The sequence below is a fragment of the Felis catus genome, chromosome B2 (assembly GCF_018350175.1).
Source record: "Felis catus isolate Fca126 chromosome B2, F.catus_Fca126_mat1.0, whole genome shotgun sequence".
Lineage (NCBI taxonomy): Eukaryota > Metazoa > Chordata > Mammalia > Carnivora > Felidae > Felis > Felis catus.
The window spans coordinates 118,373,827-118,399,094 of NC_058372.1; the positions used below are offsets into that span (position 1 = coordinate 118,373,827).

Below are 25,268 nucleotides of genomic sequence, written 5' to 3' on the forward strand. Positions count from 1 at the left end.
ACATTAAGTCCCCATACTACTTCCAGATGTCACCCAGACCTGACTCATGTGCTCCTGAACCTAGTGATCTTTTTTAAAAAGTTTATTTGTTTATTTTGAGGAAGAGAGGGAGAGACGATGTGCGTGCATGAGTTGGAGAAGGGCAGAGAAAGGGGGAGAGAGAATCCCAAGCAGGCTCTGTACTGACAGTGCAGAGTCACATGTGGGATTCGATCACATGAACAGTGGCATCATGACCTGAGCCCAAACCAAGAGTTGGATGCTTAATTGACTGAGCCATCCAGATGCCCCTGAACTTAGTGATTTTAATTTCCTATTATTTCTCTCTTCTTTCTCCCTATTTTAGACTCTCTTTAATATGTAGCTGCAGCTTCCAAAATGGAACTTAAATATCTTCTCTTGACACCAAGGCCCATTGGACCCTGTGTGATATCTCTGGAGAACCCAGGGAACCAATGTGGGTGGAGCTCCCACTTTTGGGTTACCCTCTGTCACCTGGTGCAATGTGGTCTTGAGCTCCTTCTGCTCCTAGAGATATCAGTAATATTATTCTTTGGTATTTTATTTCCTGTAGTCTCCAAACTCCGAGGAAAGCTGTTTCAAGTCTGGCTGGGTAAGGAGAGAGGAAGGTGAAGACAGAGGAGGAGATTATAAACATATAATCATGAAGCAACATGAAGCAACATGAGCCAGACATTCAAAGTCAACCTTCTTTCGTGGCCACGCTCTCTGCTTAGGCTTCCGGTTTGCCTCAAAGGGTTGAGAGTCATTACCCAGAGATATGACTAAGTAACTTATCCAGGAATTATCCAGTGTAAACTTTTCCCAAAACTTGAAGTGTTCCAGAAGCAGCCCTATCTTTACTGCATTGGACTTAAAGAGTCTGGACAATGTGCCTTGAAATCACTCCATTAGAGATTTAGTTCTTTGGATTTTGTGTATTTTCCAGCCCTCCATAAAAGTGTTAGGAATCCTGGTCTTCATCTGAACAGAGCCTTATCTGTTAGCTGGCTGAGGAAAAGTTAATGCAAGAAATAAGTCACAGTTTAGAGCCTCAGAAGGAGAAAAAAAGTAGAGACTAAGAGATATGTCATTTTTGCTTCCTCTCATCATACAACTTATTTACCTTTTCTTTGTTACTGCAAAAATAATCATTGAGGGAAGTTAAGGGTTGAATTGTATTCCCCCAAAAGTTTTGTTAAAGTCCCAATCTCTAGTGCCTCAGAATGTGGCTCTATTTGAAAATAGTGTCACTGCAGTTGCCATTAGTGAAGATGAGGTTATCCTAGAGTAGGATGGACACTTAACACAATATGACCTGTGCTCTTATAAAAAGATGGGCATGTGAAAACACAGTGACACAGGGAGAATGCCACGGGAAGATTAGAGTGATGCATCTACAAAACAAGAATGGCAAAGATTGCTGAGAAATCACCAGAAGCTAGGAAGAGGCAAGGAAGACCTGGATTTCACACTTCTAGTTTCTGGAATGATGAGACAGTAGATTTATGCTGTCTTAGGTCATCCAGTTTGTGGCATTTTGCCTTAAGAAACTAGTACAAAGGCCCATGTGTCAAATCTCATCCTACTGGCTTTGGATCATAATCAAATAAGATGTGATCCCATTCTCAGGAAAATACCAGACAGGATTTAAAAAAGAGAGAGAGAAAGAGATTGGTTAAGAGGTTTGTATTGTTAGGAAAAGGGCTTTAACAACACTGTATATGTATATGTATATGTATAATGTATATGTATATGTATATGTATATCTATATCTATATCTATCTATATCTATCTATCTATATATCTATAGAGAGAGATATGCATGTATTATACACACACTCTACAATAAATAAAAGAGTTGGCCTGGAAAAAGTGGAGCCCTGATGGGATGACACAGTTAAGATAGCCTCTGTCTTCTTCCTTTGGAAGTCCTGAGATGACAACTTTGGAGACTGAAAACATGGTTCGTGTTTATGGGCAGAGGGAAGCAGGGATCACCAGATGTTGGCATATTTTCCAAGAACAGTATGCATCAAAGTCAATTCATTACTTTTGACTGGGAAGTCAGACTGGTAGATGACAAAAGGTAGCAGACAAAGCATAGCAAGAATTAGACACACTTGGCAGTTTTCCTTACGATGTCTTTATGGACAAGATGAAGTGGTTAAGTTGGGGATTTAGGACAGCTATACCTATGGATTGGTGATTAATTAATGGAGCTATGCCAGCCTGAGTTGAGGTTTCCAGTGGAATGTCAAGAAGCTCTTACGTAAGTGCTGCCATTTTCCACATTTTTATCAGTGACCTGGAAGATTCAAGCATTGCCATTTTTTTCTTTGATGGGCCAGATGACTCCATCTATATCTAGAGGTATGCATGTGGTTCTGGATGGAGCCACTTACTTAAGGAGGGCACAGGGAAGCCAGAAGATGTTTTGAAGAGTGACTAGGTTAGTAACCTGGAAAACAGTAGTAGTTATGTAACACACACACACACACACACACACACACACACACCCCAAGTGAGGTATTTGGGGATATTGGGGCTAAACAATGGAGGACCCAAGAAAGACATGGCAGTCAAGAGATAGTTTTACTTGGTTTGAAGGGTTGTGATCAATGGATCAAACAGTAGGAAGGCGACCTCCACTTGGCATAAAAGGAGCTTTCAGGATGTTAGAGTAAAATAAAAAATGCTTACAACAACATTTGAAAGAAAGCAAATCTCTATGGATTAATCTATAAATTTAGTAAAAACCCCAGGAGGGTTCTTTTTTAGGAATCTAATAACTTGGTCTAAATATGTAGAAGAATAGAGGCCTATAAGTAGCTAACTAATTTTTTTTAATTTATTTATTTTTGAGAGAGAAAGAGACAGAGTCCAAGTGGGGGAGAGGCAGAGAAAGAGAAACAGAATCTGAAGCAGGCTCCAGCCTCTGAGATGTCAGCACAGAGCCTGACATAGGGCTCAAACCCACGAGCTGTGAGATCATGATCTGAGCCTAAGTCAGATGCTCAACCGACTGAGCCACCCAGACACAGCAGTAGCTAAATCACCTTTGAAAAAGAAGAGCAAAAATGTTACTCTTGCCCAAAGAATGGTAAAGTATATCACACAGCCATGATAATAAAACAGGGGGGAGTCAGTGCGGCCACAGGGAAACAAGCCAATGGAAAAGAAGAACTCAGTGACAGACTTACGCCATTAGGGCAACCTAGTGCACGTTGGAGATACAACTCAGTGGCGAACAAATGGATTGTTCAATGGGTGTTGTTGAGGAAACTGGTGGACTGTGCGGGGAAAAATATAGATGGAAGAATTAGTGTAAAAGTGGATGTAGAACTAGATGTGAAGGAAACTCTTTAGCAAACAGAAAAAAAAAATAGAGATACATTTTGTGATTTTGGAGTAGGAAGGACTTAAATGAAATTGCCAAAACACAAAGCCCTAAGGGGGAGATATTCAACTGTCTATTTCAAAATGAAAGATTTTTTCAGTGATAACCTATGCAAAGTTATCAGAGTAAACAGTGATAGATTGGAAATAGCTATTTGCAACATGAACACCATGAGAAGTGAATACCTAGCTATGCAAAACACCACAAGTCAATATCTAGGATACATAGACCAATTCACAAGTGAAAGATAAGAAGCCTAGTTACGGGGCACCTGGCTGGCTCAGTCGGTCGAGCATCCAACTCTTGACTTCAGCTCAGGTCATGATCTCACAGTTTGTGAGATCAAGCCCTGCATCAGGTTCTGCACTGACAACACAGAGCCTGCTTGGGATTCTCTCCCTCTCTCTCGCCCTCCCCTGCATTCTCTCTCTCTCTCTCTCAAAAGAAATAAATAAACCTCTGAAAAAAAAGAAGCCTAATAAGAAAAGGTCCTATCAAGATAGACTTGTGAGACCTTGGTTTCCTCATCTGCTCATTCAATGAATACTCATTGAGTGGCTATCACATATCAGCACTGTTCCAGGCACTGGGGATACAGCTGACAACGCTTCCTGCCCTTATGGCATTTAAATACTCCACAATATTCTCCTCCTTTAATAGGAAAAAGACATTAGTTTCTACTAAATGAAATTTCCTTTTAAATGTCCATGGTATCAGTTTGAATTGTGAGGAATTTTTAGGGTGCATTTCTTTTAAATTCATACTTCTGCATGATGATAAATAACTTCCAGGGACACACAGGTTTGACAGGCACAGAAAGCTGGCGCTTCACCCGTGTTTGGAGTGTAAAGCCTAGTGTTTGGGTGGACCCAGAATGCCTAAGACTGAATCATGGCTCTTCCCTATCACCTATGCCTAGTATTTGGCAACTTCTCTGAGCTTCAGTGTCTTTATCATAAAATGGAACAGACTTGCTGTGAAATTGGTAAAGGATTAAATGATATAATATAAAACAGGACAGCATCTGGCACATGATAAAAACTTAATGTTGGCCCTTTTTACTTCTATGTCTTGATTAGGACCTTGCGCTTCCAAAAATTGTTATTTTCCTGCACACCGTATTTCAAAATGAGTACGGTAACATCTTCGGGTTATGAATCAGGTAATTCGTTTTCCTTTTAAGTAATGACCAGAAAAGCAAATCGTATGCTTTCCCTGCCTCTGTACCCTGGTGGTGTCTGAGGCGTGTCCCATGGGTTAAACATTAATCCTCCTGTGTGACACCTGAACTCAGCGTTGCAGGACTGGAGGGGAAGTGAGAGACCGACTCACCAGGCCCAGCCCTGTCCCACACAGGAGGATTCAAAGGCCTGGAGGAGGCAAGTGCCCTGCCCCGAGTTGCCACAGCTAGAACCGTGGTGCTACTTGTGTGGTTATGATTAATTGGTTGTGATTAAAAAAGATTATCATGATTAGGAAATCAAGGTTGTGGTCAGGAAAGAGTCCAGTCATTCAGCTGACTTTGTAAAATGGGATGAACCAGTGACATGAATAATCTCACTTAATTAGAGACCTGGACTCCAAAGACTCGTGGCGATTCCAGGTATGAAGAATTCGCAAGACATCCCGGTTTGCCTGTCATGCTTTGGTGCAGCGGGTGGAGCCAGTCTTCCTCATTAGAATAAGGTAAACAGATTCGACCCAGTTATAAATGGGGGGGAAAAATGTGTGTCCTCTGTCACTGAGGGTTGTAGAGAGCGGTGCCTGGCTGGAGAACTCAGTGCAGCGGAGAAAAGGGGCAGAGCATGAGTTCCAAGTCAAAATCCATTGGGATCATCGGAGTGCCTTTCTCAAAGGGCCAGGTGAGTAAAACACCCGGCTTTGAATAACTGGAATTTATCACAGAGTTTCAGACTTTAGAATTAGGAAAGTGTTCATGTCTGGTTAGTTCAGTTCCCTGGTGCAACTGGGCCTGAAATATATATTTTAAAGCCTTCTTACCCTTTTGCAACATTGTAGAATTATGATCACCATGTCACCTATCCTGGTGGTTCCTAATCTCAGCCACAGCCCGTTCTAGTTGAACCTACTAAGTTTTTCTTCTTATTGTTTAAGAGAACATATTTTTATTTGAATGGAAATGGACTATTTTTGTATTATAGCTATTCACTGAGATTTCCATGTTCTTGTGGTTTTGGGTTTTACAGTGCATACATAGAGGGCAAGAGGATTTTAAGAAAACACAGTGGTTTTAGGGATGTATTAATGCCTAGAGCCATTTCATAGATTGGCAGCAATTTTCAGACTTCTTGTAATTTGCATAACCTAAATGTTATTGCTTTATGCAACTTTGTGACTGATTCACATCATTTGAGGGCTTTAATGCTTCTGTGAAAGTGTTAGTTCATGGGCTGGGCAGAACCCTTTGTGTAGCCCTTTTTGAGGGAGGAAAAAAGAAAGAAAAGAAAATCCAACTGGAAGTTGGCAGTATTGAAAGGACCGATGCATTTATGAAATTCCCTGATGGCCAACACATGCCAGGAACATTTCATTACATGGTCTTTTCTTCTGCCTGGGCACACTCATTCTGGCAGATAGAATGTGATTATGGACACCTTAGGCTCCAGGATGCATCTCTGCTTAAAGGGGGAAATAAAGAACAAAAACAAAGGCAACCTGACAAAGCGAATTGAAACTCCTAGGGGTGAAACTTTGTCACTGTTGTTATTTCAAAAAGGGGTCTTCTTTGTCTCTTTGCCCATGTAGACCGTACTTCGCTCCTCTTAGTTTTGAACCTGCGCTTGGCACTCTGGCATTTTATTGCAAAACAGATTGGGAGAGGTCAGAGGGTAGAGACCCAAACTGCATTTGGACTGTCAGTAAATACGGCAGCACTTCCCTCCTAGTCCTTTAAAGCCCTCTCCCGAATCATGGGGACATTTGGCTGACGGAGAAATGTTTCTTCTAGTGCTGGGGTTAATCGCAAAACCCACAATGTACTCACCTATTCTTGGGACAGGTTTTAGCAAAAACAGAATTAAAATAGCTGACCAAAAGGAAGGAAAGGAGGGAGGAAAACAAAAAAATTCAGAAGGAAGGAAGGGAGGCCGAAGGGAGGGAGCGAGGGAGGGAGGTAACAGCCTGAGCATACTCTGGCCCCTGGACCTCAGCAGAGGACCTTATGCTGATAGGGATAGCCCTTCAAAGGGATAGTATTTTGAAATACAGCCTGATGCATTTTCCATTCTTGGTATTTCTTTTTTTTTGTTTTTCCCTACAGCTCTTCCCCTATTAATGGCCCCATGAGAATGAAGCTTACTGTCTCGTGGTAGTAAGGAGGCAGAGATATTTTTGCACTAAGCCATAGCATAGAGGGAAATGGTGGCCAGCATATTAGCATCTCTCCTCACCTAAAGGAGGTAGAAGTCTGACAAACAGGCAAAGGAGAGGATTAGAGGATTAGGATGAGGAGAAGGTTGAGTCTGAGAAAAGCCTCCGTCCCCTGCCTCATTCCCTCGCAAGGCAGTGAGGGGTGGGGGAGAGGCGATGGCAAAACATGAGGTATTATATTTATTTTATAGTTAACTGAGGATCAGAGAGGTTTAGTAATTTGCTAAGTTGCTAGCCTTGGCTGTGTGGTTCCAGACAGGATTGTATGATTCAAAGCCTATGCACCTGACTTGTGTTGATGCCTGTAGAGCCACAGCATACTTCACACTTGTGGACATTTAGGGATCTGGACCCAGCTTCAGAGTCAGTAGAGCTAACAAAACGATTTCCAAACTGGGCGGATAAACCAAGCAATGAGGAGATACCAATCGTGAGAAGCATTTTGAATCAAACAAATAAAGAATGATGGAAAGAGTCACTCTGGGAAATGTAACCACTGTGTTAGAGCAGATATAGTGTCAACCAAGGCATCTGTAAGACTTGTTCTAAAGCTTGAAAGGAAAGGGGAAAAGACCAGGGAGTTTTCTCAAGGTGACAATCTGTGAGCGCCTAGTAAGTGTCAGCCCTATACTACAACACGTAGTGCCGCAAGTGGAAAGAACATTGGACTGAAATCTAATAAGGAGGAAAGACTAAGCAAGCAAGTACAAAACCAAAGGCAAAACTTGAGCCAAGCAGCACTCTATTGAGTTTTAAAGAAAGGGAAATTATATCTGCTTGATGAAGGATATGTGTGTGGGGGCGGAGGGGGGGGAGGGTAGTCATTCAAGAAGGGAATGGAGAAAAGGAACAACATGTGTCAGGAACAGGAACTTGACATTGAGATTTGCCTAGCAGCCAGGGTGAGTCATCTGGAATTAGGTAGAAATATTTGCTTCATTTGGTGCCATAGCCCCAATCCCAGGGATATAGACACATGAGCCTTTTGGCACACCTCATGGGACAATGCAAAATAACGTTCTGTGTCTAAAAGCCTTGTTGGAAATTAGAATCAGAGAGGTGCATAAGAAAATTGTTTCTTTAGACTTCTATTCTGCCAGGAGTCTAGAGAGGATTTATTGCAAGAAGGAAGTGCGTTCGCTTTTCTGATGTAAAAACAGCAAGAGGAGAATTCTTGTCCATGGTGCCTAAGCAGGTCAAAACCTGAAATACCGGGCCGTCTTTGTGGATTCAGCTCCCAAGTGATGACATTCTGCTGCCTGCTTTCTCCCCAGGAGCTTTCTAACTCACTGCCATGAGGACATGCACGTAGGGCTCTCCTGCCTTGCTTTTTTTTTTTTTTTTCCTTTATGCTTTTACCCAAGTTTTCCCCTGGGTTTGCAGTATTTTTCCATCCCACCATCCATTTTCCTGAAAACCTACTTGTGTTGCAAGACTCTGCTGAAATGTCACCTACTGCATGTAGCCTTACCTGACACATGCTCTGTCCCCAGCTGAGCTAGGAGCAGCCTGTTTTTGTTGTTACGTACGGCATCTTGTATCTGCATTGAAGTAACTCTCCTAGTACCGTAATTGGGGTTCAATATACAAATTCCATATTAGCTTATGAGTTACCCCAAGAAAGAAGCCCTCTCTTTTTCATGATTTTCTATCAGAGTGCTTTCGCACAAAATACGTGCTCACCATGTTGATCACATGGTGTCTGTCATGGGGAGACGCGATGCAGGTTCTGGAATCCAAAGAACTTGGATGTGAAATAAGGCTCTGCCACTTGTTAGCTGTGTGCCCATAGGAGAACTCTATAACCTCTCTGATTCTAGATCCTCATTTTTAACATAGGACTAATTCAGTCTGCCTTGCGGTGATGATTAAATGAGATGGTGTAAATTCCCGGCTCTGTAGGAACTCAACTGATTAAATAATGAGAAGAGTTTCTATTGTGGGCAGCTGATCATATCTGAATTATTTTATTGTTTAATTGTTCAGCCACGAGGAGGCGTGGAAGAAGGCCCTACCGTATTGAGAAAGGCTGGCCTGCTTGAGAAACTTAAAGAACAAGGTAATTTTTCCATTGAAAGACGATTAGCCTGGGGTACCTGGGTGGCTTAGCTGGTTAAGTGCTGACTCTTGATTTCGCTCAGGTCATGATCCCAGAGTCGTGGGATCAAGACCCGAGTTGGGCTCCACGCTGAGTGTGCTGCCTGCTTACGATTCTCTCTCTCTCTTTCTCCCTCTAACCCCTCCCCAACTTGTGTGCTCATGTGCTCTCAAAAAAAAAAAAAAAGGTACAGGCTCCTGCTGGAATGGGGTATATCTGGAATGACATTTATCGCACAGAATTGCAGCACTAGTGATAACTTTAGAAGTACAATCATATATATATATACGTATATATATACACATATATATACGTATATATATACATATATACACACACACACACATATATATATATATATATATATATATATATATATATGACAGTGTGTGGAGAAAATGCTCAGTAAGTATTGTTGGGTGAATATCTTCACTCAGGTATTTTGTCTTTCCAGCCAAACTTTTTACTGTATAAGAGAATCTGTGTGCAAGAATTGGGGTTGGGTAGGTGGTAAGGGAGGTGGGGGATTTGCAAATGAAAAGTAAGGGGCAGCAGGAAGTACAATGCTAGCAAGAGGACGCCTGTTTGTAAGAGGAAATAAATGATGATGGTGAGGATGATGATGATGATGATGATAGTACCTGGTGTTTGCATAGTGTGTATGTGCGTATGCACGTACATATACATTCACATACACATACGTGAGCAGACAAAGGAAAAAATGATATAGAATTTAAAAGTACAGGCTAAAGCAGATGTTGTCTTTGCATATAGCATCCTGATGAAGTATCGGAGAGGACACAGGGCAACTGGAACCCTCCCGTTTCCAGTGGGAATGTATAATGATAGAGCCACTTTGGAAAGCAGTTTAGCAGTTTCTCCAAAAAACATACATTTGCCTTTTGACCCATCAAATCTACTCCTAGGTATTTATCCAAGAGAAGTGAAAACACATCCCCACAAAGACTTGCACTTGAATGTTTCTAGCAGCATTATTTATATAGCCAAAAAAAAAAAAAAAAAAAAAGAAAAGAAAATGCCCATCAACTGGTGAATGGATAAATGACAAGTAGTACATCCGTACTATAAGATAGTACCCAACAATAAAAAGGAACAGACCACTGACATAGGCAAGGACATGGATGAACTTCAAAGACAACATGCTAAGTGAAAAAGACCAGACACAAAAGACTACCTACTGTATGACCGCTTTTATGTGAAATTCTAGAAAAGACAAAAGCACAGCAACAGGAAGATGACCAGCAGGGGGGCCTACCTTGGGGTGGGCGTAGGGCATGGCTGCAAAGGGGCATGGGGGAGTTTGGGGGGCATAGGGGAAGTGTTCTAAATCTTGATTATGGTGCTGGTTACAAGACTATAGATTTCTAGAACTCGTTGACCTGTACACTTAAAATGAGTGAATTTTAGTAAATAATAAATAAGAATTAATTAAATAAGAATAAAATAGTAAATAAGAATTAAGAATAAAATAGTAAATAAGAATTACACCTCATGAAGCTGAAAAAAGGAGGGAGCTAGAGAACAGAAGTGTTGGGTAAATGGACTGGACTAGTGTCTCAGTAAACAAGCATCATTTGGTCAGATTTTATATCAAGTTAAATCTCTTAAAGGTGTTACTGAATCATGGATATGCGCAAGCGTAAAATAAATACAATATACAATGACTAGTTAGATCAGAACACTGAACTGGTCCCATGTCAGTTTTACATGAAGCTCTCTGTACCTTGAAGCTTAATGCAAGGCTTTCTAGCAAATGCACCCATGTCCTTAGGAACTTTGGGTTACCTGCAATTTCTCCCTATTATAAAAGTATAATAATAAAGCCTTTATTTCCTGAGTTCACTGAAGTGTTAGGCTCATTGCTGATAATATACTTATTGAATTTTGATACCACCACTGAGGCAGGTCCAATGCACAGAGGACAGAGCTGAGCTACTTCAGCAAGTGACAGATTGGATTGAAACCAAGGACTGTTAATTATAGAGTCAGGAAACTTAGAAAATACTAGTGTATTTCCTTCTGGGCATAAATGCACACACACACACACACACACACATATTCTTCTAAAAAACTATTTTTTATTATAAATACAAGACACGCTTGTTGCAAAGGTGGAAAGAACATAGGCAGAGAGAGGGCCACACAGAGATCAAGACAGAGAAGCCACTCGTTAAGCCCAAACCAGATTATCGCTGTCATACTTTAGCGTCCAGCCTAACTGGATTGATTCCACAAGTATTGACCGAGAACCCGGTGGACAGCTGAGGCGATGACGTCAGGCAAAAGTAGACGTGGATTCTTCTGCCTTTGCAACTTTTACAGCCCTTCCGGATGCTTTCTTTGCTTATAAAAGTGCACTGTTTTGTAAATTTGGAATCATCATACACAGACTGTCATCTTTTTTTATGTAGTAACCTGAAACTTTTGGTGTTAATTACAGGGTGTGATGTGAAAGATTACGGGGACCTGCCCTTTGTTGACGTCCCTAATGATCCTCCCTTTGAAATTGTGAAGAATCCAAGGTCTGTGGGAAAAGCGAATGAGCAGCTGGCTGGTGTGGTGGCAGAGGTGAAGAAGAATGGAAGGACCAGCCTGGTGCTGGGCGGAGACCACAGGTCTTGTTTACTGCTTTTCTCCATGAAGTCTGGCACAAATGCATTGAGGGAGGATGACCAAAACCATGAGGAGAGAGAAAATATGAAAGGGAAAGCACGGATCAATGCTTTATACCAAATTTTCTGCCTTTTTTCCTTTTAATTGCATTGGTTGCTACTTTCTTTTGGAAACACAGACTCCCCTCTATTTGAAGTCTTGCATTATCTTTATTACAGCAGAAAATACATGACATGGATGGATTTGCGTAAACAATTCCACACAAACTTACATTCCAAAATAAATAAGCATGAGGAAGTCACAGCCAGCTCATTGTACTTGATACAATAATAGGGTAATAGGAACAACTTATTAAAGTCAACATTTAAAGTCTATGCTGCCCATTATAAAGGTAATATTTTCAAATTCTTGAAACATACACACATGTAAATAAGACTGTAATAATTTTAGCTTCCTAACAACCATTTCAAATGAAACTGAAATTCTGGCATATTTCTTTCCTGCCATACTGTTTTTATTGTACCTGATTTTGTTTACCAAGTGCGTGTGTTATCCTATACGTTATTCTTAACCTAAAGCACAGATTTCCTTATGTTACTTCATGATATAGATAGGCATAATTTTTATTGTTGCATAATTTTTCATCAAGGTATTAAAAACCACTATACATATCCATATTGTCAGATACTCAGGTAATTTTCAAATTTTCACGATTATAAATGTGGCAAAAATATTTTTGTGCAACAACCTTCTTAACGTCTACCCTCAAGGTCGCTGGATACATTATCAGAAGTCTGATCAGATCAGAAAGTACAACATTACAATCACTCTTGATGTAAGAGTCAATCACCTCAGCTCCTTGGTTTCCCCTAAAACTCAGCTGAGAAACTGGGGTTCACTTTCTTTTTAAGTGGAAACATTTGTAAGTGGAAATTTTAAGAGTGGCAAATAGCCTCAACACAAGAAATCTGAAGGGAAAACAAACATCAAGCTGAGTAATCAATACTCAAACTTCAAGCAGAGGATCTGAGTGTTGAACAGTGAGTAAGCACCCAGGATATCCTGGCTGAAATGCATACAAGGATTTCTGAGTGATACTCTCCAATTGTAAAATAATTGGATTTTAGGAAAAATGGAAGGATTCTGTGGTAATTCACTTGAGAGAATGAAGTATTTACCAAAAGAATTGAGAGTACAGAAAATCAGCCTGATACAATATTGAGAATTAAATAGTGTCTCATGCTAAGGAATTCGTTGGTTAGTGTTTTATACAGATTTATTTTTTTTGGCTTAAATAATAATTTGCAATTTTATTAGAAGGTGGTTTCCAAAAAACAAAAAAATCACAAGTTTTTTAGCAAGGCCATTGATGCAAACATAACTTGCTAGCAATTAACATAAGCTATGATTTCTCTTTTAATTGGCAGCTCTAATTAAAAATCTGTCAGAAATAGCAGCCATTTTGACTTAAAGGAAAACCAAGTGAGAGCACTGAGTTAATAATATGATGGATGTCATAAACCGCAAAGCTGATGTTTACACAAACTTTTTTTCCTGTGTAGTATGGCGATTGGAAGCATCTCTGGCCATGCCAGGGTCCACCCAGATCTCTGCGTCATTTGGGTGGATGCTCACACTGATATCAACACTCCACTGACAACCACAAGTGGGAACTTGCACGGACAACCTGTGTCTTTCCTCCTGAAGGAACTAAAAGGAAAGGTAAAAGGCTGGTTGGTATTCTATTACAGAAGAATCATCGCTTTAGCAGAAGTTCGGGAGATAGAAAGGAAGGAAGAACCCTGTGCCATCTTATTTGTGGTGTGATCTCAATCCATTTTCTCAGCAGTCAATAAGCAAAGGGGGTGGCAGATAAGGGTAGTGAGGCTCTGTGCCTCTGCCGTACATGGTAGTTTGCAAACTGAGCTAACATATATCTTCCCTTTTGATTTTTAAACTACCCTTTTTAGTAGGTGGGGCAGAAAGTGATCCTTTATATAAGCAAGTTAGCAGAGGTTCAGAGGTTATAACTTGCTCAATATCACATGCCAAGTACATGGCAAGGCAAGGGCCAAAACCGGTCTCCGACAACCTACGTCTTCCTACTGCATGCCACACAGCCTCTCATTCTTACCGAGTGTCCCCTCCACGTCATGGGAATTTTCAAAAGTGTTTTGAAATGTGGGTTACAATGGCTTATTACTTAACATCTTTACTGTGAGAAGTTCATATCTACATCGCAAGAAGAACTACCACCTGTTCCCTATAAACTTCTTTTCTAACACATATGACATTCCAGATTTAACATTGTGGTTCATAATTTTCATTGATATTCTGTAGCATATCAATAAAACAATTTTTATTGATATAGCTGTAGTATGTTGGTCTTTATGATGATCCTTGGGGATGCAAATCCCCTTGTTAAAGGCTCAGAACTGATGACCAAGTGATAGGTTTATAAACTTACATGGGAACAGCCATCCCTGGCTCTGGGACATTTGGAAAGCAACCAAAGGGCTGCCCGAAAATTCCCCCAGTCACTCTAAGCCATCCTCTGGGATTAAGTCCTTACTGATGAGAGAAAGAAGGAAGCTACAAAAGTAATAAAAGCACACTGATTTCTTTATGGCAGAGTTTTGGGAAAACAGGGTCCAGTGGAATGGGGCACAGAGCAGGTAAATGCTGACAAATGATTCAGGTCAGGTCTGGGCCACAGGGTGAGGGTGGGTAAGCAAATCTAGAGTGCCACAAGGGGAGGCAGGCATTCTCTTCTGAATTTTGTACTGTCTTTAATGATTTCCTCGAAACTCGTGTTCTAAATGTAAGATATACGCAGTCCAATTAAGTGCCCTTTCTAAGGTAAGATCTGCTCAAGAATCATACATGTTAACCAAATGGAAACATTGCAATTTTAGATCCCTGATGTACCAGGATTCTCGTGGGTGACTCCCTGCATATCCGCCAAAGATATTGTGTATATTGGCCTGAGAGACGTGGATCCTGGGGAACAGTAAGTTTAATTCCTTGATGTGATTTACCTTTGCTTTCTCCCTTTTGCATTCATGCTGGTCAAACCTGTGACACAAAAATTGTTTTAAGTACCAAGCATTATATCGATATCTATATATCCATATAAGTATTTATGTATATAACTCAGGTGAATTTTATATTGGCTTGCTGTTAAAAATACATTGATATATACATATAGGTCACAGAACTCAAATATTTTATGTATCATACCACAACGATCTTTTCTTTAAAAGGAAACAGTAGTGCATAGAACTAGACTCTTTATTAATTGTAGGTTATATTAATATCTCCTCTTTCATAGCTATATTTTGAAAACTCTGGGTATTAAGTATTTTTCAATGACTGAAGTGGATAAACTGGGCATTGGCAAGGTGATGGAAGAAGCACTCAGCTACCTACTAGGAAGGTAGGTATGATCCTTGTAAATATTACTAAAAAGACTTACTACTGATGTTAATAGATGTTAAGTTATTAATAAGGACTCTATATAAAATCATAGAACTTCACTGGATTGTTACTTTTGATGAAACAAGGTAAGAACTGTATTTATGTACTACATATTAAACCACTAACTTTAAACTGAGTTTCCTGGGGTGCCTTGGGTGGCTCAGTTGGTTAAGCGTCCGACTTCAGCTCAGGTTACGGTCTCATGGTTCATAGTTCGAGCCCCACATCGGGCTCTGTGCTGACAGCTCAGAGCCTGCAGCCTGCTTCAGATTCTGTGGCTCCCTCTCTCTCTCTGCCCCTCCCCCACTCACACTCTGTCTCTCTCTCTCTCAAAAAATAAGTAAACATTAAAAAATTAAAAAAAAAATTAAGCTGAGTGTCCTTCCCACCTCTTAAAAGAAAGAAAAGGCCAATTCATTTGAGCTTCGATGTTGATGGACTGGACCCATCCTTCACACCAGCTACTGGCACACCAGTCCCGGGAGGTCTGACTTACAGAGAAGGTCTCTACATTACAGAAGAAATTTACAAAACAGGTAGGTAAAAACTGGTGTGAATAAAGAAGCAAGTGTACACATGGCCAATATAGATTTATACCCCCTGATCTCAAAGTCAAGGCCCATTGGACACTTCCAGAATGCCCATCGCATGATGCAATCCCCACCTCTTTACACTCCTGGATAATATTTCAAGTCAGGTTACGAACTAAAAACGTCAACTATTTAACAAATTACATTATTTTCATTTGTTATTACAGGGCTACTCTCAGGATTAGATATAATGGAAGTGAACCCATCTCTGGGGAAGACACCGGAAGAAGTAACTCGAACAGTGAACACAGCAGTAACAGTAACCTTGGCTTGCTTTGGAGTTGCTCGGGAGGGTAATCATAAGCCTATTGACTACCTTAACCCACCTAAGTAAATGTGGACATGCCATGTAAAAATCTCATAGCTAATGTCATAATTAGCCAATCTAATAACTTACTTAAGCTTACAGCTATTGCCCCAATGATTTGATCTTTCCAAAAAATCTTCTGCCTTGGTAATTATTATTAAAATTAGTATAAACTATCAATTCCCTCTGGTATGAAATTCAAGACTTGGACATTCTAACTTCTGTGAAATTGAAGTTTGTATTTCCCATTTTGGCAAAAGACATCCTTAGAGAAAGATACGTTAACTTCCAAATAAAATTTGCTGGCATTAAAAACAAACACACACCTGTTTAAGCCCACACATGTAGAATGGGACTCCTGATGTCAGCAGATTAAGCTCACCCCACCTGAAAGGGATCATATTCTTATGTTGTTCAAAAGATGTGATTTTTATAATAAACTCTCTATATTAAGGTTCTCTCATGTCTACATGTTTCTAAATACATGGAATTGCTAAGGATTTAAAAAGCCACAGTGAAATCATCATCCTCAAAATTCTGTAAGCCTGGTGAAATGAAACTCTGGCTCTGGTTTCTTCAACTGCAAAATGGCCAATGATAGGGCCTGGGGAATCTCCACATTCATTATTAATGTTTGACGATCATGTTTTACTTTTGTAAAAACCTCAGACATGGTGTTGGTTTATATTTTAAGCAAAGCTTCTATTCACGTAGGCTTTCTGGAGGCCTACCCTGGAGGTAGAAAAAAGAAATCAAATTGCTATTGTTTCTAAGATCTAACTCGGCTAGGAATTTCACTTAAAATGATCTGTGGCTTCCAAACTTCTCACTTTTACTCATTGCAATTAGAGTGTATCTCATTAGCTGAAATCCTTAAACACCCTGAAAACTCATCTTGGCTATGGAATATAGTGAGGAAAGTGGAGAAAATAAATGAGAGTAAACTACAGTTGACCCTTGAACAACATGGGTTTGAACTGCATGGGTCCACTTATACACAATTTTTTGATACATACGGTACTGTAAATGTATTTTCTTGTCCTTAGGATTTTCTTAATAACATTTTCTTCTCTCTAGCTTCATTGTAAGAGTTCAGTATATTATATACATAACAGACAAAATGTGTGTTAATTGACTGCTAATGTTATCCGTAAGGCTTCTAGTCAACAGTAAACTATCAGTGGTTAAGCTCTTGGGAAGTCAAAAGTTACAAACTTTCGACTATGTGTGGGGGTCAGCACCCCTAACCCCTGTGTTGTTCAAGGGTCAGGTATATAATTAAAACCAGGGAAGCAAACTCTTCCCCCTCTCCCCAACTTACATAGAAACTCAAATGGACTCTGTGATGAAGTAGGTCCTATGAAAGGATTTTTATTGTTGTTGTAACAGCTATGTGTTAAAGAGCCCCTATCACCTGATTTTTCACAAGCAATCCAGAATTTTAAATCTAACTGTTGACATTATAGACTCTGTCAGATACGTATTTTACTAAATTACTTTTAGGTCAAAGCAATTATGATACATCTTACTGTAAAGTATAATGTTCAATACAATAGCCACGTGGGGTTATTTAAATTATTTAAAGCTTAATAAAATTAAAAATTCAGCTCTACACTTCAAGTGTTCAGTACACGGACCTTCTGACTCTTGTACTGGACAGCACAGATACAGAATATTCCCACCACTGCAGAAAGTCCTATGGGACAGAGCCACTCTAGATTACTATTCATTTTCAGAAAGAAAAACTTTGAGGATGAAATGAATATAAAGGCGATGTTTTTCCCTCAGGTGCATTCTAAACCCAAATAAAGCTTCTATCTTCTTCTAATGTCTCTGATTAACAATTCTTTTAAAAGCCTATTTTGGGAAAATCATATCCCCTTATTTTTAGCTAGAGAGGAAACAAATGGAATTTTTAATAAATTAACTGGAATGTATTTGTCCTTGAGACAGTCACACTGATTTTCACTTCCTTTATTCTGTTTGTGTAACACCAGAGTCACAATTATTCCATTCTAGGATCTCAAAGCAATATATTCTTCAAGTCAGTAAGAGTAAGTGAAACTATGCCAAAAGGAACACTTGAAATCATTTCTAGCATAACATTTCTGGAGAATTTTAAGGAAATTATTAACCTAGAAAAATTACTTATACCATTACATACATTTTAAGCCAGACTTGCATGGCAAATAAAGATTTAGTGATTACAATCATATGAACCAAAGGAGAGATCTAAGAGAAATGTATTCAGAAATAAAAATCTAAAATACAGTTGGCCACATTTCTGATTCTTTAAAAAAAAGGTCAGTAACTCTTAGTTCCTAGGTCAATGTCAGGAAAGTGGAGAAAATAAATGAGAGTAAACTACAGTTTATTAGGTCAGTGTCAGTCACCAAATGCAGTGTACAACCCGTAGAAACAGCCCGGTTCTCTTGCTACAACCTAGTCAGCATACTGCCTGGAACACAGCAGACACCCGTTCAGACTGAGTAATTAATCAGACAGTTTACTCATTCAACAGATTTTACTAATTATTTTCAAATCTTACAATCTTAATGCCATTGCCCCACCCTCCCCAAATTAACAGTTTGCCTCTTAAAATCTGATAAACCATAAAGAACCACAATGTATGCTATAATTAAAAATACATTAACTTAAGAATTTCAAGAGTATAAAAACTTAAAGAATCACATCATTGGCCAGGTGAGAGTGTCAACCTGGAAAAGCAATTAATTTACTTTTAGAAACAGAGATTGGAGAATCACCATTTAAGTATTATTTTATTAAGTTTATGCCTTTCTGTGTTATTTTTTTACATGGCTTTGAAACTCATTTCATACAGTAAGTTCAAGTCCATAGCCAAAGCAAAAACTTGCCAATCTGCCTTAATAGAAATATTAGCCCATTTCTTTGGAAATCTATGGTAAAAATTTTAAGCCATTTTTAAAAGAATAGGAAACTGTGTTTGCTCCTGCAATGAAGTGAAAATTCGAGTCCTTTACTTGACAAAAATCTCCTATCCCAAAGATACACGAAGAGAGATTTATGTATAAAATGATTTGTAGTAACTATTTCACATGTGTGTTGCCTTTAAAACAATGTATTTGAAAGCAGAAGTCATTAATAATAAAAATTAAAAAACCGGGGACTAGATAGGAAAGATTGAAAGTATCTAGTAAGAGTCATTTGATCATAGATACCTCAGTATTCCTAGGTAGCTCTAATAAATTGTGATGGATATGAGCAACATGCAGTTTATCTCTTAGAGACAAAAATACAGGTAGGGAGATGGGAGTTGTAAAGTATCAACAGATTCATCATTTGAATCAAAATAAAACAATCTGAACATCACTGCTTCTACTGTATCTCTCTCTATGTAGCAGGATCATGTTCAGATTTAATAGACTTGAGTCCACTTCCAGAGACAGATGTGTTTTCCTTTTCACCGCGGTACACCCTGCCCTCACTGAGTGACCGGTAAGGACACTGGCACCTGATTAGACTGAGGTGCTGGAGACCCACTATTTATGGCTTGTGGGGGTACTGCAGCTGGTTCCATCTTGCTAATGTGTGTGATGAATCGAAGACGAAGTTTTAAAGCTGGTTTTAAGTTACAGATAATCTTCTCTACCTGCGAAATAAACACATTAAAAAATACTTTAAGCAGAGAACTTCAATTTCCCACCTTGAAAGAAGTGACTTATACATATCTGGAGATGATAAACTAGGGAGTAGAGTGGGCTGGATGAGGAGTTTCTTATGTGTTTCAGGTTTTAACAAAAGCAAATAAAATTCTCGTACACGAGGAAAAAACTGCATTCTCCCTCACACACATTATATGTTATATATGCGTGTATATGTGTGTGTGCATATACCTATACATGCATACACTTACAAAAACATACCCACTTACCTAGCTAGCCAGTCATCTCACTGTCAAAAGCTAGTATAGTGTACATTACGCGTTCTTCATCCTTTTAAAATGCCACCATCACAGAAGCGTGAAGCATGATTATACTTTGAAGTTCTTTGAATAACTTATATCTGTAACATTTATCAACACAGCTAATTTTTTGGTTTTGATTTATACTTGGAATTGAAACAAAATAACATTATATCTGCTTTTACTTAGGGGCCTCCAACTTTGGTTTTGCCTCAGGTCATGATCTCACGGTTTGTGGGATCAAGCCCCACCATCGGGCTCTGAGCTGACAGCATGGGGCCTACTTGGGATTCTCTCTCTCTGTGTCTCTGCCCCTCCCGTGCTCACACCCTCTCTCAAAATAAATAAATAAATAAATAAATAAATAAATAAATAAATAAATAAATAAATAAACTAAAAAAAAAAAAATCTACTTTTACTTAGAAATAAAAACATCAAGCAGTTCCATGGCTTTCTTAGCTTCATTCAAATGCTCTTTGATCTTACCAGGAAAAATCAGCCCATTAATAATTTTTCCTTTCTGTATTCCCTGGTGTCCCAAATATACATATTTTTCAGGCCTAAATATAAAGGATATGCTAAATAAAACATTTCTGTATTGGTTCCCACTCAAATCTCCTTGACAATCTTGCTGAGGCATAAAGGAATCAACATCCTCCCTACCTCATGTCCCTAGGTCCAAGGAAACAATCCAGTAGACGAGGATTCATGTGTTTATATATCAACTTACCTTCCTTTCCTACCAGAGAAAGAATAATATTAAGGTATGGAGAGGAGTTCACCTGCCTTCACCTACCTGCCCTACCTCCATCCTTCTAAAAGAGCCAAGATTCTGTTTCCTACAGATAAGGAAACTCAGTTATGATTCAAGGACGTCCTTGCCACTTTCCAGTGACTTTACTAGAAAGTAGCTCTTTATATGTTGACTCAGAACGTGCTTCCCTTTAACTTCACTGGAGTTTGTGTGCCCTTTGAAGTTACAGAACAAATCTAATGCCTATTCCAAATGGCAATCCTCCAAATAGTGAGAACATGAACAATTCCCTGGGACTTTGACAATTCATGTTAAGTTCCTCCAGTTCCTTCAAATACCCTTTCCGAATTATTCTCGTGATCCCCCTGGCTTCAGTTTTCTAGTCATGCTGCAATACGTCCAATGTCCCCAGAGTGTACCCTAATCACTGTGGGGGAAAAGCAGGACCTCCTTTACTCTTTACACCACACCTCCCTGGTCTTTTCAAAAAGTAGTCATACCATACTGTTTCTAATGAGACTACTATTAATCAACAACCTCGGTCTTTTTCAGATGCCCTGCTGCAAATATCAAGGGGAGAAAGTTTGAGAAATGATAACATGTATTCACTATTACTTTATACGTGCAGAATAATGTGTTCATATAGCCTAAAAAAGGTCTAATAACATCAGCCTTCTCCTCTTAAAAGAAAAAAGTTTAAAAATCCCAAACAAAAGTATACCATCACATAGTCAAGTTGTCTAAACTAAACATCATTAAAAGATAAAGTTAACTTACTTGTTCTTTTACGCTGTCACCAGTAAACATATACTTCATATGATACAGGAAGTCACAGATGGGGTCCATGTAATTTAAGTGGGCGCTACACTGGTCTACATTCAGCAACATGTCATAAAATGCCACACCGATCTATTTAACAAATAATATAAAATTATTTAAATGGGCAAAAATGTTCAGTAATTTAGAATGATGCAGCTGGACTCCATTACAAGACAAACACAGAGGGATAACATGTTTGTTGAAGAATTGTCGCTGATCATACAAACCTCTATGTGCATGGGATATATATGGTCTGCATTAATAATGGAATCCAGAGTGCTACAAAACTCCCCCCCAATAGGGCTTAAACGTAGTTTCTCTTCGTAACTCAGGAATGTCGCTTAAAATTAAGAGGTAGACAATCTCCTTTGTAGAAACCACTTCTCAGTGTCTGAGATAACCAGTCTCAGAGATACTTCAGATTGTACCTTCTTAGTTCCATTTGGTGGCTCATACATTAAGGTTCTATTCCTGTCTCATTTTCTTTTCTCTATACTCTTGTAAGACTGACTGACTTCATCCATTTCCATGATTTTAATCAATTCCTCTGCACTATAGTGCAGGCTCTCAAATGCACTTCTCCATCTTAACTTTCTTCTCAAGCTTGATAATGGTTATTTCCCCTATATTTCCAATTCAGTACATCCCGCACCAAATTCATTATAGGCATTCTAAGTTACAGGCACGCTAAATCCTCTAAAATTGCTTTTAGAGCCTATTAAACTAATTTCACTACTAATGGTTACGATATGCAGGTTGGAAAACACTGGGAAATAAACTTACAGAGATCTTTTAGGACTTAATCTTATCACAGAAAAGCCAGATTTTTTTTACCTCTATCATACATCGAGTTCTCTCTTGCTGAAATCTTTGTAAAAATGGTCCCACAAGATGATACACATAAAGCAACTGGAATTCAGTTTTCACTATAGGAAGAAGGACTTCAGTGAGAAACCTAAAATTCGAAGATTAAAAATAAAAATTTCCTGTGACTTTAAATCATTTGAATTATTTGAACTTTGTTGATGTAGCCTACCCAAGCATTTGTAAAATTTGTAATATTTTTTAAAGTTTCTCTTTCTAATTAATCTTACATTTCTCACTGGCTATTATTTTCATTTGATTATCAAAATAAATTACTTCAGATTTAGGAGTCATTCTCAACAGTACAATTACTGAGTGACAGAGGGGAATTACAGGTACCCCCGGATCCCCTGAGTGCTTTCTGAAAGTTTGCATCATGCCACTTTGCTTTTGCAAAAGACCTACATTATTATAGCGATGGTTTTTTTTTTTTTTTTTTTTTTTTTTTTTTGTAAAAGCAAAAATTCTCTTTGGTCTTCTTTTGGTTTGCAAAAATAGGTACTAATATAGGTCTTCCATAAAAGCGAAGTGGCGTAACATGAACTTTTAGAAAGAGTGGGATATGCTTCACTTTACGCCATTTTGGCTTATGGAAGGTTTCACAGCAATGTTCTACTTTTGAATAGTAGGAAAAACATGTATCTGAAACAAAAAGAGAATGGCCAATCTAATATAAATGCCATACTCAAGAAATGTGAATTTAAGTAATACCAATTGTATAGTCAAGAAAAAATAATCAGAAAACAGGCTAATATGAGTTATTCAGTTCAAAATACAACTTGTGAGATATATTCCAGAAAAAGCATGTATTTGACAAAGTCTCCTGAAATTGTGATGGAAAACTAGATATCAGATTATCTATTGCATATACAAATTAATTTTTACAGACAATTCTGAAATTAAAGAGCTTCCTCATTATTTAGAAACTCTATGCAATTAAAATTCACTTTGCAAGTTGTCCTACTGAATGAGATGCATACCTCATGTGTAAATGAGTTAAAAAACACAGAAAACAAAAAAAGTCCAATTTATTTAAGAAATCATAATACCTACTTGGGAATGAGAGAAAGTTGCCCAATGCTGGAATGGTGCCACACAGCATGTGCGAGAGCTAATGTATAGCTGCAGCTCATCTCGGAGTAGGACTGATGACAAGCAGTGAAATCAAAGAGGCGGAATGGATAGCCAACCCACTCTGACTCAGATGTCAAGCTGGGACTGCTGATAACACTCACAATTCGATCATGAAGGACAATCCAATATGGCTCCTTTAAAATGAGAGGAAAGCCTGATGAAAATGATCACTTATCAAGTATTCAATCCCATTTCTAATATTCCACTCCAAAGCCTAACATAATGGAGCACTCTCATTCTTTAAAATTTTTTACTTATCTAGCTTGTGTTTTTGTGTAATGGAGATTTTGAAATCAAAAGTGAGTGGTTTCACAGTAAGTCAAATACAGTTACTAAGAACCTGGGGATAAGTGTCTGTGAGTTAGAGGGCTAGTATCTGATATTAGTGTATGGAAAATTGCCCTTACCAATACCTATTATACAGACAACACAGGTACACATATATAACTCACAGATAAATATAGATATTTTGGAGGTGTGCAAGGAAAAAAATGATTGATTCATAGAGGTGCATAATCAAACAAGTTTGGAGAGCAGAGTTAGATAATGTCATTGACATCGAAAAATATCACAATAGACAACTGAATAGTGCTAAGTAGACACATGTGAGGTCACAGAAGGGAGACTTCACATGAGGGGAGGTCCAGGAAGGGTTCACTGAAGAAGCAGAACCTAAGCTGGCAAAGAATGAACAGGCTTTAGAGAAGCTGACAGAAGGAAGATGGGCTCTGCATAATGTCTCATTCTATAACACATCAGAAGTACCTCAAACATATCTCAACAAGTGTTATTTGCATGAGTGAAAGGCTCTAGATATGTAACATGTTAAGTGGTCAAAAGCAGATCAGAACTAAGGTTGGATAGATAATGTAAGAACTAAAGTTGGTCAAAGGATACCGAGACCCATTGGTCAGGCAGATTTTTAGATCTGAAGAAGGCAAACAAAATAGTCACTGTAGGTGTCTGAAGCAATAATGATATGAAAACTTGAAAAATAGGAACCACTTCCTTAATTGCATGACGTCCTTATACAAGGGCATCTTACATGCATCTTTTTTTTTTTTTTCATGCATCTTATTCTTTTGGCTGACAGGGAACAACTGTGTTCTGGTACAAATCAAAATGATTAACTCACTGGCAGTGCAGTGATGATGAGTCCAATTGCATTCATCCATGCTGTAATATTCTCTCTTGGCACTAAAGGCTGACTATAAGTGAAGAAAACAGAAGAAAAATATGAAAAAATGTGAAATTACAAAAACACCTTTATACGGTTAATAATGGATCTTATTTTGACAACATATACAAATTGGGGCTAACAACTGATCTACTCCAATAAAACTACAATGGATTTTCATTGAGTAAAAATTTAAATATCCAAAAGCTTTGTTTTTTGGTTGTCTCCTTTAACAGCGGTTGCTGGGATGTTAAGACTATTGCCACTTATTTCCACTTCTCCAATCATTATCCCCCACTTCACGCTGATCTTCAAGAAAGGAACCTTGAAAGATTATCTTTAGTGAGATGATAACCTTATTCCTAACTTAAATGTCAAACAGCTACTAAAGAGTAGAGGTTGGGGGGGGGGGGGGGCGACTGAGTGGCTCAGTTGGTTAAGCGTCCGACTTTGGCTCAGGTCAAGATCTCGCGGTCTGTGAGTTCGAACCCTGTGTCAGGTTCTGTGCTGACAGCTCGGAGCCCGGAGCCTGCTTCAGATTCTGTGTCTCCCTCTCTCTGCCCTTCCCCCACTTGTGCTCTGTCTCTCTAGAAAATGAATAAATGTTAAAAAAATTTTTTGTTTTTAATTAAAAAAAAATAGGAGACGTGGGAACAAACCCAGGTCTTCTGACCCTGTCCA

General features: G+C 38.8%; 2 protein-coding genes across 3 annotated transcripts in view; one reads left to right on the forward strand and one right to left on the reverse strand.

Annotated features, from left to right (window-relative positions):
• Positions 1-5,109: 5,109 nt before the first annotated feature.
• Positions 5,110-16,354, forward strand: ARG1 (arginase 1). The gene is made up of 8 exons (XM_003986549.6): positions 5,110-5,262; positions 8,777-8,849; positions 11,350-11,524; positions 13,085-13,244; positions 14,438-14,532; positions 14,854-14,958; positions 15,399-15,535; positions 15,757-16,354. The coding sequence occupies exons 1-8, from the start codon at positions 5,206-5,208 to the stop codon at positions 15,921-15,923; spliced, it is 969 nt and encodes a 322-aa protein (XP_003986598.1). The 5' UTR covers positions 5,110-5,205; the 3' UTR covers positions 15,924-16,354.
• Positions 16,355-17,855: 1,501 nt separating this feature from the next.
• MED23 (mediator complex subunit 23) overlaps positions 17,856-25,268 on the reverse strand; it is a 44,550-nt gene continuing 37,137 nt past the window's right edge. For both annotated transcript variants that reach the window (XM_011282609.4, XM_011282608.4), the window contains 5 exons: positions 24,546-24,618; positions 23,330-23,544; positions 22,247-22,367; positions 21,371-21,502; positions 17,856-19,527 (listed from right to left, as the gene is read on the reverse strand). In XM_011282609.4, the coding sequence (XP_011280911.1) occupies positions 19,360-19,527; positions 21,371-21,502; positions 22,247-22,367; positions 23,330-23,544; positions 24,546-24,618 (709 nt within the window). In that variant the 3' untranslated portion in view covers positions 17,856-19,359. The remainder of the gene's footprint in view (positions 19,528-21,370; positions 21,503-22,246; positions 22,368-23,329; positions 23,545-24,545; positions 24,619-25,268) is intronic.